Below are 19,116 nucleotides of genomic sequence, written 5' to 3' on the forward strand. Positions count from 1 at the left end.
TTATGTATATAGTGTTCTTCCTGCATGTAGGCTGGCAGGCCAGAAGAGGGCACCAGATCTCACTATAGAGTGCTGTGAGCCACCATGGGGTTGCTAGGAATTGAACTCAGGACCTCTGGAAGAGCAGCCAGTGCTCTTAACCACTGAGCCATCTCTCCAGCCCACATTTCCACGTTTTCTACAGTAAGTGTTTATTATTTGTATGGATGCGTAAACAACATATCTGCAGCTGTTATGATGTGGATATTACCCCCCCCCCCAGGCTCATGTGTTGAAGTCTTGGTTCCCAGTGCACATGTCCAATGTAACTAAACTAGGTTTGGAAGTGGAGTTTTGAGGAAACGATTGGGTCGTAAGTGCTCTATTGATGGAATTATAACTTCATGGTATTACTGGAGGGGGATGGAAACTTCTAGAGGTAAGGCCAAGTTGTAAGAAGTCACTGGAGGTATGCCCTGGGGAAAAAAAATGTGTCTTTTCTACAGTGTTTCACTGCTTCCTGTCCACCTTGAAATAAGAAACTCACCATACCCTTCTCTCTCACTATAGGTAGAAATAATGGAGCCAGCCGTTATAAATATGATATGATAGACTGGAACCTTGAGCCAAAAGAAATCTTATTTGTTTATTTGGTCTTCATTGTGTAGCCCAGGCTAGCTGCAAACTCATGACCGTCCTGTCATCGCTTCCAAGGTGCTGAGAGCCCTGTGTCACCATGCCCAGCTCCCTGCCTGTAAGGTGTTTCTGGCAACCATTGTCACGGCGATGTGAAACTGACTCGTGAAGCCACCTGCTGCCATCTCCTCCACAGCACAGGCCAGGAACCTAGGGCACCACTTAGCAGTCTGTCTATAGGGTTCCTGTGCAGCCCCTAACTGTGGACACCAGGGCTCTCAGAACAAGACCCAGCAGCTTGCCGCAGGACACAGTCCGTCCATTCATGGGGTCCCTCCTGAGCACCAGGTTGTCGCTGAAGTTCAGAATGGTGTGGAATTTCAAGTATTGTCCCTGACCCCCAGTCCCTTTAGCAGACCTGCGTGTCCTCATTTGCATTTTGTTCTGTGATGAAAACACTGACTAGAGACAACTGGGGAGGAAAAGAGTTTATTTCAGCTTACTGTCCATCACCACGGGAAACCAAGAGCAGGAACTGGAGCAGAAGCCATGGGAAAATTGGGTTGACTGGCTTCTCCCCCATAGCTTGCTCAGCTTTTTTTTAATTAATTAATTTATTTATTATGTATACAGTGTTGACGTCAGATCTCATTATAATGGTTGTGAGCCACTGTGTGGTTTCTGTGAATTGAACTCAGGACCTCTGGAAGAACAGCCAGTGCTCTTAACCTCTGAGCCATCTCTCCAGTCCCCAGCTTGTTTTCTTAGACAACCTAGGACCTCTTGCCCAGGAGTGGCACCACCCACAGTGGACTGGGCCCTGCCACATCAATCATCATGAAAATGTCCCGCAGACACGTCCACAGGCCAGTCGGATGGATGTAACTCCTCCACTGAGGTTCCCTCTCCCAACACACTGTCTGTCTCTGCACGGCCACTTCTGGTCCTTGGTTAGCCCAGGTTTCTTCCTTCAGAGATCGCCCGGCTAACAGCATCAGTACTTTGTTCAGCGGGGGCTGCCAGATCATCCTGTCTGCAGGTGAGCAAGGCAACAGGCAAGGGAATGCAGTGTGCACAGGTCGGCCCTAGCTGCTCCAAGACCAGCAAAGGACCTGCGCTGGACAGCTTGGGGCAGGAGCACGCAGAGGTCAGGGGGCAAGCAGGGTTTGGTAGTGATTCGGGTCGGGTGAAGCCATGGTTGGCCTTTGTGCACGCAGATGAAGCACAGCTAGCATCAAAGGGTGACACCTCAGCACACCTCCGCGGTGCAAACAAGGAACCAAAGGCGAGACGGCTCGCCCAATGCCACGAGGCAACAAGTCGGTGACAAAGGTGTTTAGACCCAGGTCCCCAGGGTCCCTGGGAACCCTGACACCTGGCATCAGATTTCAGGGCCATGGTGAGAAGATGGTCCCAAGTGTAGTCAAGAGCTTGGGGGAAAGATAGGTCAGAAACTGTGGAGGTTCAAAAGTCACCAGAATGACAGCTAGGCCCCTGTGGAAGCATCTGTGAACTTGAGAGGAAGAAGGGATCCCCGGAGAGATAATTGCTGAGGCCTCGGTGGCTGTGATGGTTCTGTGGGGGAGAATTCAGCTAGGGGTCTAGGGTATGGAGGGGTGTATAGCATGTGCCTGGCTCAATGTGGGTATTTAAGGGTGTTGTTGTTGTTGTTGTTGTTGTTTATTAAACCTGCAGGCCAGAAGAGAGCACCAGATCTCATTACAGATGGTTGTGAGCCACTATGTGGTTGCTGGGAATTGGACTCAGGACCTTTGGAAGAGCAGGCAATGCTCTTAACCACAGAGCCATCTCGCCAGCCCCTTGTTGTTGTTTTTTAATGAATGTGTCCTCTGTACATGTGGGTGCCTTCAGGAACCAAAAGAGGGTGTCAAATGACCCAGAGCTGCAGGTACAGGCAATTGTGAGCTACCATGTGGGTTCTGGGACCTGAACTCAGGTCCTCTGAAACCAGCAAGCATTAATTAATGAGTCAAAAAGACCCTCAATTTGAGTCTTTGACAGTCGGGGTTCAATCCTCTTCTTCTTGCTGTTTCCCTCAACACTCAAATATGTGAGCAGGGTAAAAATCAGTGGGGTGCTGATCCGACTTTCCAAGCTCATCCCCAGACTGTGTGGGGCCGTCTGGCCCAGGGGGTGAGCCTCCTTTGCGATTTTACTCAGGAGAGTTCCATCTCTTGGTGAAACCCAGGATCCCTGTTCTCAGCTAGGGGTCCAGTCCTGCTGTTCCGGGAACCCATGTCACAGGTGCTACCTGTGGTCAGCTTGCTGAGGTTGTGGGAGCTATGGCAGTGTTGGCGACGGCGGCGACGGCATTGGGTTCCCAGGCCCAGAGCTTGCCGGAAGTTCTCCCGGAAGCGACTGGACATGAGGCTGTAGAGCACTGGGTTGGCTGCTGAGCCGAGGTAGAAGAAGACGCCAGATATAATGTGCACAAACTGGAAGGCCAGGAGTAAGTCGTCGGTCCAGTCGGGCACCAAGCTCCACATGAGGCGCTCTGCATGAAACGGAGCCCAGCAGATGCCAAACACCACAACCAGCGCAACTGCAGGAACAGAGAAGAGAAGCTTGCGTTTCACTTAGCATTTGCTTCTCCCGCTCACTATCCTCCCATTGTTCAAAAGTGGACAGGAAAGCCTGGCCACGGTAGCACGTGCCTTTAGTCCCAGCACTCGGGAGGCAGAGGCAGGTGAATCTCTGAGTTCGAGGCCAGCGTGGTCACATAGCAAGTTCCAGGATTGCCAGGATTACACAGAGAAACCCTGTCTCAGAAGAAGAAAAAAGGAGATCTGGGAAGAAGTACTGCGGACCTAAGACCAGCTTCCAAAATCCAGAAGCTCAACTCCTTCCCCAGACCCAAGGAGGCTCGACTCCTTCCTCACCAACGACACTTACATAGCATCTTGGTCACCTGTCTCCGGCCCCTTTCTCGACGCGGAAGCCGTCTGTTGCAGGTCTTCCGGGCCGCTGCCGTTTTCCTGCCTTTGACCTCCTCTTGCAGCATCCTCTCCCTCCGCAGCTGCAGCCCAATGAGCAGGTACAGCACACTGATGGTGACCATGGGCAGGCAGAAGAAGAGCAGGGTGGTGATCTGGATCACCAAGTTGTAAAAGAGTCGGGGGCGCACCAACGTACACACAGTTGAGTCAGGCACCAGACCCCGACAGGGCACATAGAGCTGCTTGAGGCCGTGGAGACTGGTGTTAGGCAGAGAGAAAAGCATGGCAAGGATCCAGATGGCCCCCAACATGCGGCGCACGTGGGTCCGTGTCATCACAGACTTAGCTTGGAGTGGGTGCACCACGGCCACATAGCGCTCCACGCTCAGGGCTGTAACGTTAAGCACTGAAGCCAGGCAGACGGTCTCAAAGAGCAGCGTTCGGAAGTAGCAGCCGCTCGCCCCCAGCTGGAACGGGTAATTGTGCTGCATCTCATAAAGCTCCAGGGGCAGGCCCACCAGGAGCACCAGCAAGTCAGACACAGCGAGGCTGAGAAGGTAGAAGTTGGTGGGCGTGCCCATGGCCTTGTGGCGCAGGATAACAGTGCAGGTCAGCCCGTTGCCCACGGTGCCCACCACAAAGATCAGCAGGTACATGGCACAGATGGGCACGAACAGCGCCATCTGCTGTGGCCCCAAGTACTTCAGCCTCAGGGCCTCATCTGTCAGGTTCAAGTCCTCAGGCTCAAAGTTTCCCTGGGCCTCACTGCCATTGCAGAACAGGGGGCTCCTGGAACCATTTGGGGACAGCTCTCCAGGAGAGATGGAACAGTTGAGGCAGGAAGGAGTCTGTGGGATGAAGGGGAAAGATGCTCATAAGTCCTTTAAGTGTCCTAGCTCCGTCCTAACTCATCACACTGAAGAGGACAGGCTGCTATTCAAGCACCTCTGAGAACACCTGCCGCCCCTACTGCAAAGTGCATTACAACCGCGGGATACTAAAAGTGTGAGCCTTTCAAATGATAAAATAGGCCGGGCAGTGGTGGCTTATGCCCATCCCAGCACTTGGGAGGCAGAGGCAGACGGATCTCTGTGAGTTCGAGGCCAGCCTGATCTATAAAATGAGTTCCAGGACAGCCTGGGCTACACAGAGAAACCCTGTCTCGAAAACCAAAACAAAAAATAAATAAAATTGGGGCCAGTGAGATGGCTTAACAGGTAAACAAACTTTCCCCCAGGCCTGGTGGCCTGAGTTCAGCCCCAGGAACTACACAAGAGAAGGAACAAAACAACTCCAGCAAGTTTTCAACTAACCTCTACACACACGCCAGGACACACGCACACACACACGCGCACACACACACACATGCACACACACATACACATGCACACACATACACATGCACACACGTGCACGCACACATACACACCCGCACATACGCAAGCACACACATACACTCACACACACACGTTCATGCACACACAAATAACTGTAATCATTTTTAAATGATGCTTGGCTTTTTACTTGGAAAATCACAGTCTACTGAAACCTTTGAATAAACGACAGATTCTTCCAAGGTTTGACCGTCTCCTTTGGGCATCCCCTCCCCCCTTTTTTCTCAATATAACAGCCCTGGATGTCCTGGAACTCACTCTGTAGACCAGGCTGGCCTTGAACTCACAGAGCTCTGTCTACTTCTGCCTCCCGAGTGCTGGGATTAAATGTGTGCCACCGTCGCCTGGCAGGTGTCTCCCTTCAAGAAGGACTTCAGGAGAGCCACTCGGTGGGAATATCAGAAGACTGGGTACAACCGCAGCATTGCTTGAAGAGCCAGGGTTCTGAAGCAACTGCGGGGCAGAGCTGACCTCCCCAACTCCAGGTCTTTAATCCACAAAGGGCAGGCCTGATGTACAGAAAGCTGTGGTGACCTTGGTGTGGAGAGAAAGCCACCTTAGGGATCAAGGGAAGGAGTGAAAAGGCTAAAAGCTGTACTTTGGCCCCAAATTGGTTCTGTTTTCTGTCCTTTGAATCATTCCCAGTCTATCTGACATTCTCGGCACCTACTCCACCTGGAGTTCTAGCTACTCAGAACTCTCACCAAGAGAGAATCTGGGAATGGGCAGGTGACAGCCCGGGTTCAAAAAAGATGCCTCGCAGGGCTGTGGTGGCACATGTCTTTAATCCCAGCACTCGGGAGGCAGAGGCAGACGGATCTCTGTGAGTTTGAGGCCAGATCTGGTCTACAAGATCTAGTTCCAGGACAGGTGCCAAAGCTACAGAGAAACCCTGTCTCGAAAAACAAAAACCAAAACCAAAAAAGATGCCTCATGATCCAGAGGAAGGGTCACTGGTGGCAGCCAACAGCGTTGGGACGACCAGAATCAGAAAAATGACAGAAATAACACACGGTTGGCTGAGTGATCTCCCCCTCAACCCCCAAGTGCCCCACAGTGTTTCCACCCATCTCACCCCCACCCGCTCCTGTCGGACCGCAACACACTGACCAGAGCCGGCAGTCCCGCTCACCTACCATGCCTTCTGCCCTAGAGGTCCTGGCTGTGCCCTGGCTCCCACCGACAGACAGACAGATGCTGAGCTGCGGGCGACTTGACAGCTGCCGCCCTCCTCGCCAGCCCAGTGGCTCTGCCTGTTGTTAGCAAGATCGCCACTAGGGGGCAATGCTGACACCCGCAGCTAGAAGTACTTCGGACCATTCACCCCGGGACCCTACCTGCATCCAAACCGAAATAGTTGTTCCGGTGTCTTTTTTTTTTTTTTTGTCTCCCCGCCCCCCGCAGCCTTCACAACAATCCCATTTTACATGTGAGAAAAATGAGCCTGAGAGAGGAAGACCTTGGGACCTGCCATGCTCTGCCCACCAACCTGCACTATGCTGGCTTTAACATAACTCTTTGTTTCATGTTCCCCAATTCTTTCTGCCCCCCCCATTTTCAGCCTCCATACATACCTCTTCAGCCCCTGAAAGTCAGTAGCCCTAAGATCTCATCCCGCTAACACTCTTACACTCACAGGCTATCAGTTCCCCCAGTACACACAGTCACATTAGGGGCCTCCAGTCCCAGTGCCCGGCACGGGTATCCTTCAAGGAAATCTCCCTTGATTCAGCCTGCACTGTCTCTCACACCGGTCCTTTTCCTGAGCCTCGCTGTGACCCACTTCTTCACCCAAAAGGACACATGAGACTCAGTCTGGTGTCAAACTCCTCACTCACCCTCTGCATTTCTGTCTCCAATGCTCCCCCAGATTCCTAGAACCTTCTCATTCATGCCAAGGCTCCCTTTGCCCCGCCCCCTCAATGCCTGGCTTCTTAAGAACTCCATCTGTAAACAGTCCTGGCATAGAGAGATTGTGGGAAACTCTGGTACCCTTGTTCCTGAGAATCCCAGGAGAAAGAATTTTGAGAGCGGTCTACTCAGCTGCAGATGGACCAACCAGGGCTAAGGACTTCAGGAGAAAGGCGGCTGCTGTGACAGATGAGTGACCAGGCTCAGCACCACAGTCCCTGCCTTACCGAAGACAGATGGCTCGGCTCATCCCCGTCAAGACTGCTACTGCTGGCTGTGTCGTTTCCCCACATCTGCAGCCATCACGCTACAAGGGCAGCCCTGAAAAGAAGGGTCATGAGTTCCCATGAGAGCAGACCGGTTCATACTCTGCCCAGAGCGCTCTGGTCTGGGTCTGAACTTGAGACTATTGAGGGAAAGTCTGCTCTGCAGTCTGGTTATGGGGACAGCTCAGAAGCTTCGATTCTCTGGTGTTGCCTGCCTCCACCCAGCTAGGCCTGTACCAGGCTAGGGCCAAGAGAGAGAGAGCAGGAGGGTCTGAGCCAACTCTGGGTTGGAGATGAAGGTCTGGCTACACTCATAGAAACCCACCCACTCCCCTAAAGAGGGACGGCAAAGGAAGGCCGTGCCACACTGATCGCACACTTTGCAATGAGACCTGGAGGGAGTCTTCATTCCCTACCACCCTGGCTATGTGGCCTCAGTTAAATCCCTTCCCACTCCAGGCCCAACTTCCTAGCTGGTAAGATGGCAAAACTAGCCCGTCTCTCAGGAACATGGTGAGACCTAAGCAGGACCACGGGCTAAGGCCCTTGAGGAAAAGCTGGAGAGAAAGATGCCTCAGTGGTGAAGAGCACTTGGTTTTGCAGCGGACCAGAATTCGGTTCCCAGCACCCACACAGGGCTTACAACCACCCGGAATTCCAGTTCCTGGTTACCAGATGCCCTCTCCTGTCCTCCTCAAGCAACAGGCACACACATGGTACAATACATACATGAAGGCAAAACACTCATAGACATACAATAAATAAATCTTCAAGTTTTTAAAATATGCATTGGTGTTTTGCCCGCATGTGTGTCTGGGCGAGGGTGTTGGGTCCCCTGGAACTGGAGTCACAGACAGCTGTAAGTTATGGTTGCTGGGAGTTGAACCTGGGTCCTTTGGTAGAGCAGTCATTGCTGTTAACTGCTGAGCCATCTCTTTGGTCCCTAAATCTTAAGGTATTTTTTAAAACACGTTTAGAGTTGAATACTTGAGAAATGGTGGATTGCTCAGAATTCCCAGAAGATTCCAGAAGCCGTTGGGGTTTCAGAGCTTCTTGGAGCTGCACTGAGTAGGATCTAGAAGGGCAAAGTTCCCAGATGGGGGCAGAAAGGAAAACCCAAAAATGAAGGAATCTGTGACTATATGGTAGAGACCTCACCTGAGGAGACCTCCGGCTGAGGAGATCTCCAGGGAGACCTCTGCCTTTCCTGAAGATGGAGGCACCAGGATTGGTTGGCCCTGGGCACATGAGGACCATGAGGCGTATATCTGTGCTGTACCTGTACCCTGCTCCCCACCCTGCCCCTTTAATCCCAGCACTCAGGAGGCAGAGGCGGGTAGGTTTCTGAGTTTCAGGCTAGCATGGTCTACAAACAGAGTTCCAGAACAGCCAGGCCTACACAGAGAAACCCTGCCTCATAAAAACTCAATAAACAAACAGACAGATGATAGATAGACAGACAGACAGACAAACTAGAAAAACAAAAACTATACCCCTCCAAGCTGGAGGGGATAGGGAGTGAGCCCCTTACCGCTCTTGGGGCTCAGTGTGCACACTAGGCCTAACCCCACTTGAAGTGGGAGGACATTTGGGATCTCACAACAGGGTAAGTAGAGAACACCAGGATCTCTGTATTCCAGGGACTTCATGGTGAGCTCTGACCGGGTACCCACGAGGCTTCCCTGGTGCCCTGCTCATCCAGGGCAGTGTGGCCACCCTCGAGTCCATCAGTTTTTCCATGCAGCCGACCTCAGGTGTGTGCATCCTAGAAGCCCCCTTTGGGGTCTTCCCACACATGAGTGCCCAAAGTCCCAATCCAGGTGAGACTTTGGGATAAAATCCCACCCCAGCCCCCTACCCTAACCCCTGACCAGGCCTCAGGATCCTGTTTGTCCACAGGGATTTGCTGTGTCTGGCTTAGGTCCTTTAACTTCTTTTTTCCAGTCTTGAGTCTTTTAACTTTTTATATTATGCCAAGATGAAAATCACATCCTGCCTCTGTACCCTTGCCAGGTATGGTACATGGGGCCAGGGCTGCTGGCCTTCTGGAGTGGAGGAAAACAGTTGCCTTTCCTGATGGGATTCTACCTCCAGACAGATAGCCCGGGGCCTAACAGTCATGAAGAGCTACAGCTGTCCTTGCTGCCTGGGGTCTCAAGGTGTCATCAAAGACACCCACGTCAGAGAATGGTGGGTGGCTATGGTGGCATCACAGGAAGAATGAAGAGAGGAATGGAGAGAGAGAGAGAGAGAGAGAGAGAGAGAGAGAGGTGAGATGAGAGAAGACAAGAGGAGAGGAGAATTCTGTGCACATTTCTGCCCATCTTCCCTAGAACTGCCCTGTCTGAGCGTTGTTTCTAGCTCTTCTTCCATCGCTAGCCTGGTACTCTTTTACTTGGCTCAGAGGCAGCTCCTGTGTGAGGACAAGCCAGGGACTCACTATATGGTCCAGGCTGATCTTGAACGTCTGGTCCTCCTGCCTTAGCCTCACAGTGCAGGGATTACAGGTGTCCACCACCACAGCTGATGTGCTAAGGAACTCCACCCCACCTACCCCCCCCTACCCGCCCCCCCGTGTGATGTGAGGCAAGAAGAGGGCATCAGATCCTCTGGAACTGGAGTTAGACTCGGTGTGAGCCACCATAGGAATGTTAGGAACTGAAGCCAGGCCCTCAAGTTCCCTAGCTGGAGCTTGGCATCTTCCAATGGGCTTCATCATGCAATCTTGGCTCTAAGAGGCCCTGAGATAAGTTTTAGCTTCTTTCATTTTTACAGGCTACTTAGATTTCCTGTGACTCGGTTTTCTCGTATAAAAAGCTGGGTGACAACAGGTTCTTCTAGGTTTGTGAGGAGTGGCTAAATGGAGACCAGTCATTTCCTAACTGGTTTTCAGATAAATGTGAGCGCTTATCTCAAAATCTTGGTACATTTCCCGAACACAAAGGACGTATTTGGATGAATTATTTTTGTTTGCTTAGACAGGGTCTGGAATTTGCTATGTAGACCAGGTTAGCTTTAAATCCCAGAGACCTGCGTCTGCCTCCTTAGTGCTGAGATTAAAGGCGTGCGCCACCATGCCTGGCAGGAAGTGAGTTTTAATATTTTTCTTCCAAGGCAAGGAAAGAACCCAAAGGTTTTCTCTCTTCGTTCCCAGAGAAGAGTGATGTGGGAAAAGCTGTAGGGAAAGAGACGATGAAGGACACGGAGGCAGACGGCAGGAACCCAGTGACCATCCACACGTAGGCCAACGGCTGCTTGCGACTTTCTCAGCAATGTCTTCATAGGAAGTTCTCAAGTGTGTTTATTTGGACACACCATAAACAAAGGGACCCATGGCCTGCTTTAACAGACCTTTGTTAGGTCAGAAGGATTCTCAGCGAGACCCACACTCCTCCCTCCCAGCCTAGGGCCCAAGACCCTAGGTGGACTCCAGCTTCTGCCTGCTACCCTGTTCTGGGTGTCATCCATTGCCGGGGCAGGAGGGTCCTCACCAGCAAGGCTGTGAGAGAGAGCAGATCCACAAGCGTGTAGACAGACCATATGCCCTTCCTTCCCCTCTTAGACTTAAGCCACCCCCTGGCAGGGTGGGTGGGAAGAGACCTGGTCGGCTTGGCCTGGTCCATGCGCATTCCACAGCCTCAGTTTTGGAACCCGCTGCTCCTCTAAGGAGACAGGATCTGATGTAAACAGGGATTCTCTGTGAGAGGAGACCAGGCTGGCTTCTCGCATGTGTTTTTGTTTGGTTTTGTTTGTTTTTTTCTTTTTGTTTTCAGTTTAAAAAGAATGTCAGGACCCAGTGAGAGGGCTTGCTTGATAAAAGTGCTTGGGGTACAAACCTCACAACTTGAGCTGGATCCTTGGAAGGCGGCAGAAGAGAAATCCCAAAAGTTATTCTCTGACCTCTGTTAGAATGAGCTTAGACCGGATCACACAGCCCAAGTCAGGCCATGCCCCATGTTCCCGCACCCCTATACCCCAGATTCCTCTGGGGCAGAGGATTAAGAGGCTGCCTGTGCCTTGGCTTAACTGCAGTGCCTTCACCCCCAGATTCTATGGTATCTGGTTCCCCCATGTCTTTTTGGTTTTTGTTTTTTGGTTTGGTTTGGTCTGGTTTGGTCTGGTTTGGTTTTTGAGACAGGGTTTTTCTGTAGCTTTGGGGCCTGTCCTGGAATCCTCCATGTTTTTTGACACATAGGCTATGCTGGGTCATAAAGCACAGGATGTGAAACTTACCGCCACCCCTAAAAGGTGGTAAAACGTCAGCTCTCTCCTTTGTTTAGGGGTTTGGTCAGGAGCCCTCTCAGGAAGGATTTGCTGAGGCTTCTCCAGCCTCCCCTCACCAGGGATCCTTCTCATGTCAGATGTGTTGTTGTCTCCCCACACACATGCACACTCTTTGTGTCTGTCTGTCTGTCTGTCTCTCCAGGCATATATGTGGGGTGTAAAGATTCCAGCTTAGGTCTCTATGCTATAGGGTATAACCTTAGCCCACTGAGTTATCTTTCCAGCCCTTCATTCCCACTTGATGCTTTGTTTCATTTTAAAGGTTTATTTCTATTTTATGCTTATCGGTGTACGTCACCTGCACACCACAAGAGTGTTCAGAAGAGAGAATCAGATCTCCTGGAATTGGAGTTTAAGACACTTGCAAACTGTCATATGGGGTTCTAAGAACTGAACCTGGGTCCTCTTAACTTCTGCGCCATCTCTCCCAGTATCGCCACTATTAATGATGTGCGTGTCCAGCTTTCTTTAATTGTTTTGAGACAGGGTCTCACTGTGTAGCCTTAGCTGGCCTGGAACTCACTATACAAACTAGGCTGGCCTTATCAAGATCCTCCTGCCTCCCGAGGGATGGGATTAAAGGCATATACCACCATGCCCAACTCTCTCTCCAGGCTTTAAAGCAAAACCTCGCCACCCCTTTAAGATCCTACTGTGTCAGATTCTCCAAACATTGCGCTGTTTCTGTCTAACGCTCTCCCTCCCTCTTCAAGGCCCAGTCAGGGCCGTGAAGTCCTTTCATTCTAAGAAACCTAACTTCTGAAGGGTGGTATGAATTGTGTGTAACTTTCTTCCAGACCAACCACTGCAGCTCTTGTCTGACCATCGTAACACGCTCTACACATGTGCCATGACATGTGAACTCCCACGTTACACACGCATGGAACGTCAAGAGTCACTGTTTGTTCCTTCTGTAATATATCTGTAACATGTAGATGTGGGTGTGTGTTTTGCTGTAATATATCTGTAACATGTAGACGTGGGTGTGTGTTTTGCTGTAATATATATATATGTAACATGTAGATGTGGGTGTGTGTTTTGGGACCAGTCTCGTGTGTAGCTCACTGGCCTGGAACTCATGATCCTCTTCTCTCAGCCTCCTCAGTACTGAGAGAATGACAGGCTTCCACTATAAAAACAGAAGTTCCTGGGGGGTGGGGGGGACAACAACAACCAAAAAAAAAACAAAAACAAAAACGACTCCACCTTATCCCAAGCCTCCTGCACGGCAGAGAACAGGAGAGCTGAGAGGACAGACTGTGGTGGCAAGGCTGGGGTCTCATTATCTCTGACAGCCTCTTAATAGCCACTTATGCCTCTTACTGCCTTCCCCTGTGTGTGACCTAACATTTTTGTGACCATTAGGTGAATCCTTGGGAACGTACAGAGAGTCCAGCCAGAAGTCCGAGAGCGCCATCAGATAGCCTAAGAGGCCTGTGGCCGAGAGTCCCCCGCCTTTCTGTGACTTGGCCACTTGATGTTCCAAGTGCTGTCTGTGGAAAATATCTTGACTTATGGCTCTTTGTTCTAGTCTATAAAAACTCTGTGAAACTGTTACCACATTGGGACATAAATTGGGATGACCCGAATCTGTGTTTCTGGGCCACGGCCTCTCTTATTTGGCTCCAGAATAAACTATCTCTTATTCCCTTTGAGGCGACAATCGTGAGGTTTTGTTTGTTTTGAAGATTTAGTTGATTTTTAGCGATGTGTCTGTGTCTATGTGAGTGCCAGCCAAGTGTGTGCTGGTGCCCACTGGGGCCTGGAAAGGGTTCTGGATTGGTTTAAAATATGCCTTCCCAGTTAGAAATCACTTCAAGCACTTTGAGTTTTTTTTTTTTTTTAGTTTTTCGAGACAGGGTTTCTCTGTAGCTTTGGAGCCTGTCCTGGCACTAGCTCTTGTAGACCAGGCTGGCCTTGAACTCACAGAGATCCGCCTGCCTCTGCCTCCCGAGTGCTGGAAGCACTTAGAGATTAACAGAGGGAAACTTCTTTAATCACAGCGCATGACCAGTTCTGGGTAACGCACAAAAGGGAACCAGTCTTGAACAGAAATCCCCCAGGTACACAGCTGCGCTGGCCCCTTTACACTCCATGCAATTAAACATGATTTCCAGGGACAGCAATGCCAAAGTTTGGTTGTTTGGACAAATGGGGAGGTTGTCACCGTCATCCCAAGACAGACCGGGGGTCTTTTCTGGAGCAGCTGTCACCAGGGTCATCCTGCCCGCCTGGCAGAATTACGTTCTTCCTGAGGCATGTGGCCTGATCAACGGCTGTCAGTCATACTGATCTTGTCTACCCTGCTTGCCTGGCAGAGGCTTGCTACTTCAGTGCAATTTTACTTTTATGTAACTTAACATTTTCTAAGCGAGTTTACTAGTAAATTCTTGTAGCATCAATACATCGCTTTTTTCCCCCTTCAGGAGCTCCTGGAGCTGGAGACATAAACAACTGTGGATCACCAGCCCCAAGCGCAGGGCACTGAACTCAGGTCCTCTGGAAGGAGGGCAAAGGCTCTTAACGGCTACATCACCTCTCCAGCCAGGGAACTGTACTTCTGTGGGGACATCACCACCCCAGGCTTGCTTCCTGTGTTCTACCGCTCGCCTGTCTCGGGCCGAGGCCTTTCTAGATCCCACCACTAGACAAGATCAAGCCAGATAAACTAAGGCACACAGATCACTTGCCTTGCCACAACCTCCCTGAGGTCACACCTACCACAACTTGCGCTTCTGAGGCCCAGGGTGAGGAGCAAGGGGCCCACAACAGTTCCTATCCTCACTGCTCCCCTCCTCTCTGCTTGGCATCCGTGCTCCCTGGTGACCACTCCAAGGCTGGCGTTTGGCCGAGGGACACGCAGCATTAGCCCAGGTTGAGAACTCATTCCTACTTAGCTCTAGCCACAGTCCGAACCGAATGACCTGAAAGGATAGAAAGCAGAATACATTCCGGCACCGAAACACTCCGAGTCTCCTCCGTGCCCCCATTGGCCCGTGTGAGCCGCAAGATTCCTTCCGTGGCCTCACTCCTCTCCCTCATGAAGCAGTTCAGCTGCGCAGAAGGTACTCTTCCCCACAGACACCTGGGAACGCATGGTCCCTTTAGCGACACACGCATTACAGAAACACTTTGCAAGTACAAAAATAGCCTTTGTCCCAAACCATCTGAGGGTGTGCAGCCAGTCTGAAGCCGGGGCTGCCTGAGCACTTGACTGTGGTCTGTAAACGGGATACTTCCTCTGTGGAGCCGACAGAGCCATCAACATCAGGACCGCACTGAGGAACCACCTAAAGGCAGATCCTCTCCAGCTCCTCCGTTTGAGGCTATCTGAAGCAAGCCATCGACCTGCCCTCATTTTTGCCACTTTGAATTTTTTATGAAAAGTATTTCTTTTTAATGATTGTGTGTATGTGTCTGGAGGTCACGTGTGCATGTGTGCAGCTACCCAAGGAGACCTGAAGGTGGCACTGGATCCCTTGGAGCTGGAGTTGTCAATTATGAGCTGGCTGAAATCTCACTAGGAACTGACCCTGGATCCTCTGCTCTCAACCACAGATCAACCCTCCAGCCCCCACTCCCTTCCCTTCTTCTCTTCCCTGTGTTGTTTTACCCCCAGTTGCTATGGTTGCGGGGGAGGAGGCTCAGAATGCAAGATACCATCGTATCAGCACCACACGGCAAGCTCCATTTATAATTCTGTTTTGGATAGGGTCTCACAATTAGCCCAGGCTGGCCTTTAACTCATAACGCTTCTGCCTCAGTCTCCCAACGGTTGCCATTCCAGACATGCTATCATCCTGGTGAACCAACAATTGCAATGATGTTGGTAAATGGTGGTTCCAGTCCCACTGTCCCCTCACTCGTCAACTGACATTGATGTAACACCCGATTCAGTGTTACCCCCTCGGTACAGTTCGCGCACCACTGTATCGTATGCGAGTCGGGCAAGGACCTCGAGATTAGAAGAACACACAAAGAGACCTGGGTCATTCAAAGGGAGGTCAGCCCAATGCCGTTTATTCAACCTTGGGGAAATCCTTATATACCTAGCTGCTGCACAAGGATTTCTGCACAGGCAGGTGGGAAATTACCATACCAAGATGGAGTCAACAATGCCCTACAGCTAATCACCAGGTGGGGTAGAGGGAGCACAGGAAGAAACACCGTTTTAGCTGGCTGACCAGAAACTGTCCTCAAGATGCACCCCAGAAACAAGGGTAGACCAGCAACACATTGACAGTTGCAAGAATGTGATGCTAGGATCCAGCTTCACCCTAGGCCCTCCTCATGGATACTGGCAGGGACCCAGTGAGACATTCTTCATGAGTTCCAGCAAGCCTGCCTGCTGCATCTTGCCGTGAACGTTCCCACTTATAAGACCAGATTTCCACTATTACCAAGTGGGCTCTGTATCTCTTTGGAGACCCCCATTATGCTCTCTGGGTGGGGGTGTACTTGAGAGCCCCTGCCCAAGCTGTTGCCTCTCTATCTACCCATCCATGGTATTAGTTAAGTCTTCCAATAAATGTCTTATTCCCCCAGAACCCATCTGTGTTGAACCACTTGCCCCACTGAAACCTGACGACTATAAGGGAAAACATTCTCTTATCACTAAGTATGTATACTCATGTGGTCTGAGGATTGCATGTTCCATTAACACACAAGAACTAATTGTTACATCTGAGCTCAGGGACCCACACAATCTCAGCATATGTGAGACTAGAGATAGAGGATTAACAAAAGCATGAGACAGCCTGGTCTACACAGTGAGGTCCAGGCCAGCCAGATCTATACTGTGAGATGATATTTCAAAACAAAATGGACGGTGGTGGCACACGTTTTAATCCTAACACTCAGGAGGCAGAGGCAGGAGGATCTCTAAATTCAAGGCCAGCCTGATCTATAGAGCAAGTTCCAGGACAGCCAGTGCTACAAAGAGAAGTCCTGTCTCAAATAAAACAAAAACCAAAAATGCCTGGTGGGCATTTCCTCTGCCATTCTGGAGCCCCCTAACAGCAAACCAATGTAGGCAGGTTGATAAACTCAAGGCCTGATTTGGCTCTGTTCACCCAGAATTGTTCACCCATCAGCTTTCTTTTCTTAGTCTAAATTAGAGGGAGGGGAACATATTCCAGACCATCCAAGACCCTTAAAGATCCCAGCCCTCGAGGAGCGATTCAACTTTGAACCCGATTTCTCTTACCCTGCTCTACAAAGATGGTGATCTTCCCCCCCTCCCCGTGTGTGTGTGTGTGTGTGTGTGTGTGTGTGTGTGTGTGTGCATGCACTAGTACTTCACTTCTTTTCCTTTAATAAAAGTATTTTTCACCTGTTGATTCTGCTGCTGTGTATGGGATTTTTCCCGCTGCTCCCTGCGGCGCTTGAGATTCTTCCTGCCTTTTCATTCTTGGCAAACGCTGGGGCTGGGGAGATGGCTCCAAGGCTAAGGGCATGTAATCTGTACTCTTTTTTTTTTTTTTTTTTTTTTTTGATTTTTTTGAGACAGGGTTTCTCTGTGGTTTTGGAGCCTGTCCTGGAACTAGCTCTGTAGACCAGGCTGGTCTCGAACTCACAGAGATCCGCCTGCCTCTGCCTCCCGAGTGCTGGGATTAAAGGCGTGCGCCACCACCGCCCGGCTCCAGCAAGCCAGATTTGACAGAAAAGAGTCACATTGATAATAAAAAGCAGAAAGAAATTTATGCAGAGAATTATTTGACGAGGCCACAATAGGAAGAGGGACAAAGAGATCCAGTGTCCCCCTTTCCTCAGTCCATGTTCTGGGTCTGCACCTGAAGGAAGGGTTAACATAGCAGGTAAGAGATTTGCATGAATGCATAGCTAAGTAGTCCTGGCCGAGGTGTCAAACCAAGCACACAGTCCCAGTCTTCTGTCTCTGGGTAAAAGTAATGAATTTCCCCAGCACACAAGTTCCTCCTCTGCTTCCCCAGGGGTCCAAGCCTGTTCCCACAAAGGAAAATCCCTGGGGGAACTCGAATTTCTCCTGTACACTGTTTTGATAGCAGTGGCTAAAGGGAGGGACACAGGTGTCTTTAGAACATCTTCATTCCTCCCAGACAAGCTAAGGGGCTAAGGCTGCCAGCTGTGAATATCTGTGGCTTAGTCCTTGCTTGAATCAGAAATCTCACTCTCAGCTAATCTGTCCCCTGGGGCCTTCAGCTCCCAACCCCTTCAGGCCCTTAGTGCCCACTTCATGACCAAATCATAATGGTTTTTTCTTTCCTTTAAATTTTTTTAAAACTTATTTTAGGGGCTGGAGAGATGGATCGGCGGTTAAGAGCACTGGCTACTCTCCCAGAGGACCTGGGTTCAATTCCCAGCACCCACATGGCAGCTCACAACTGTGTAACTCCAGTTCCAGGGGATCTGACACCTTGCATACCAATGCATATAAAATTTTTAAAAAGTTGAATAAATAAAAAAAACTTTATTTTTAAGTGTGTCTGTGTGTCCACACACACACACACACACACACACACACACACACACACAAAGGTACCTGTGGAGGACAGAAGAAAGAGTGGATCCCCTGAAGCTGCGTTACAGGCCATATCAAGCTGCTGGGCATGAGTGCTGGAATCTGAACTTGGGTTCTCAGTAAGAGTACAGATTACAGCCGGGCGGTGGTGGCGCATGCCTTTAATCCCAGCACTTGGGAGGCAGAGGCAGGCAGATCTCTGTGAGTTCGAGACCAGCCTGGTCTACAGAGCTAGTTCCAGGACAGGCTCCAAAGCCACAGAGAAACCCTGTCTCGAAAAAAAAAAAAATCTGGCTTGCTGGAACACAGGCTGTAACTTTTCATCCCATGACAAAATATAACGATTTTGCCGGAAGGTTATGGAAACATCTAGATGTGGACACTAGAGGAAGCAAAACACGGTAAGCTTGTTCTTGGAGATTTTCTCTTGTCCCAGATGTCTTTCTTGGTCTCTCTCTACTTCCTGGCCACCCTGAGGTGAGCACTCTGCCCACATATACCATCCTTACCCATGATGCTCTAGTTTCCCTCAGGCCCGCAACAAAGAGGCCAAGTAGTCATGGACAAAAACTATAAGCAAAAATAAACTTTTTCTTCTTTTTAAATTATTACTTTTTAAAAAATTATTAGAAACAAGGAAAAAAAAGAGACAAGGAATAACCTTGGTGACACAAAAAGGAACATGGAAAAGGACAGGTCAAAAGTAAGACAGTTCTTTTTTTATTTTTCGAGACAGGGTTTCTCTGTAGCTTTGGAGCCTGTCCTGGAACTCCCTTTGTAGACCAGGCTGGCCTCGAACTCACAGAGATCTGCCTGCTTCTGCCTCCCGAGTGCTGGGATTAAAGGCGTGCGCCACCACCGCCCGGCTTGTTATTGGTTTTTTATGTGTTTTTTTTTCCCTTTTTCTTTTTACTTTTTTTCTTTCTGTTGGTTTGTTGTTGTTCTGTTGTTTTGTTTTGTTTTGTTTTGAGATAATGGCTCACTATGTCGTCCTGGCTGGACTTGAATTTACAGAGATCCACCTGCTCTGCCTCCTGAGTGCTGGGATTAGGGCATGCACCACCATGTCCAGCTGGCAATTCTTTTTTTTTTTTTTGGTTTGTTTTTGTTTTCTTTTTTTTTAATTTTTTTTTATTGAGAATAGGAAAAAAAAGTTTCCGCCTCCTCCCAGCCTCCCATTTCCCTCCCCC

At 50.1% G+C, this 19,116-nt stretch overlaps 2 protein-coding genes across 9 annotated transcripts in view; both read right to left on the reverse strand.

Annotated features, from left to right (window-relative positions):
• The window catches only part of Htr2b (5-hydroxytryptamine receptor 2B), a 748,006-nt gene that overhangs the window by 302,195 nt on the left and 426,695 nt on the right, over window positions 1-19,116 (reverse strand). The gene's annotated exons all lie outside the window — the stretch shown is intronic.
• Nmur1 (neuromedin U receptor 1) lies at window positions 2,793-8,400 on the reverse strand. The gene is made up of 3 exons (XM_050123178.1): window positions 8,302-8,400; window positions 3,529-4,420; window positions 2,793-3,178 (listed from the first exon to the last, which is right to left on the reverse strand). Exons 1-3 carry the CDS (start codon window positions 8,398-8,400, stop codon window positions 2,793-2,795), a joined length of 1,377 nt encoding a protein of 458 aa, XP_049979135.1.

This window comes from Alexandromys fortis, unplaced genomic scaffold (assembly GCF_014885135.2).
Source record: "Alexandromys fortis isolate MF-2015 unplaced genomic scaffold, M_Fortis_MF-2015_v1.1 scaffold_213, whole genome shotgun sequence".
Classification (NCBI taxonomy): Eukaryota; Metazoa; Chordata; class Mammalia; order Rodentia; family Cricetidae; genus Alexandromys; species Alexandromys fortis.

Excerpts from the sequence above, each read along its gene's own strand:
- Nmur1 (XM_050123178.1), bottom strand. The coding sequence starts at position 8,400 with ATGGTCCTCATGTGCCCAGGGCCAACCAATCCTGGTGCCTCCATCTTC. Across the intron at positions 4,421-8,301 it reads TCAGCCGGAGGTCTCCTCAG|ACTCCTTCCTGCCTCAACTG; the intron begins GTGAGGTCTCTA and ends TTCATCCCACAG. Across the intron at positions 3,179-3,528 it reads ACAGGTGACCAAGATGCTAT|TTGCGCTGGTTGTGGTGTTT; the intron begins GTAAGTGTCGTT and ends CTGTTCCTGCAG.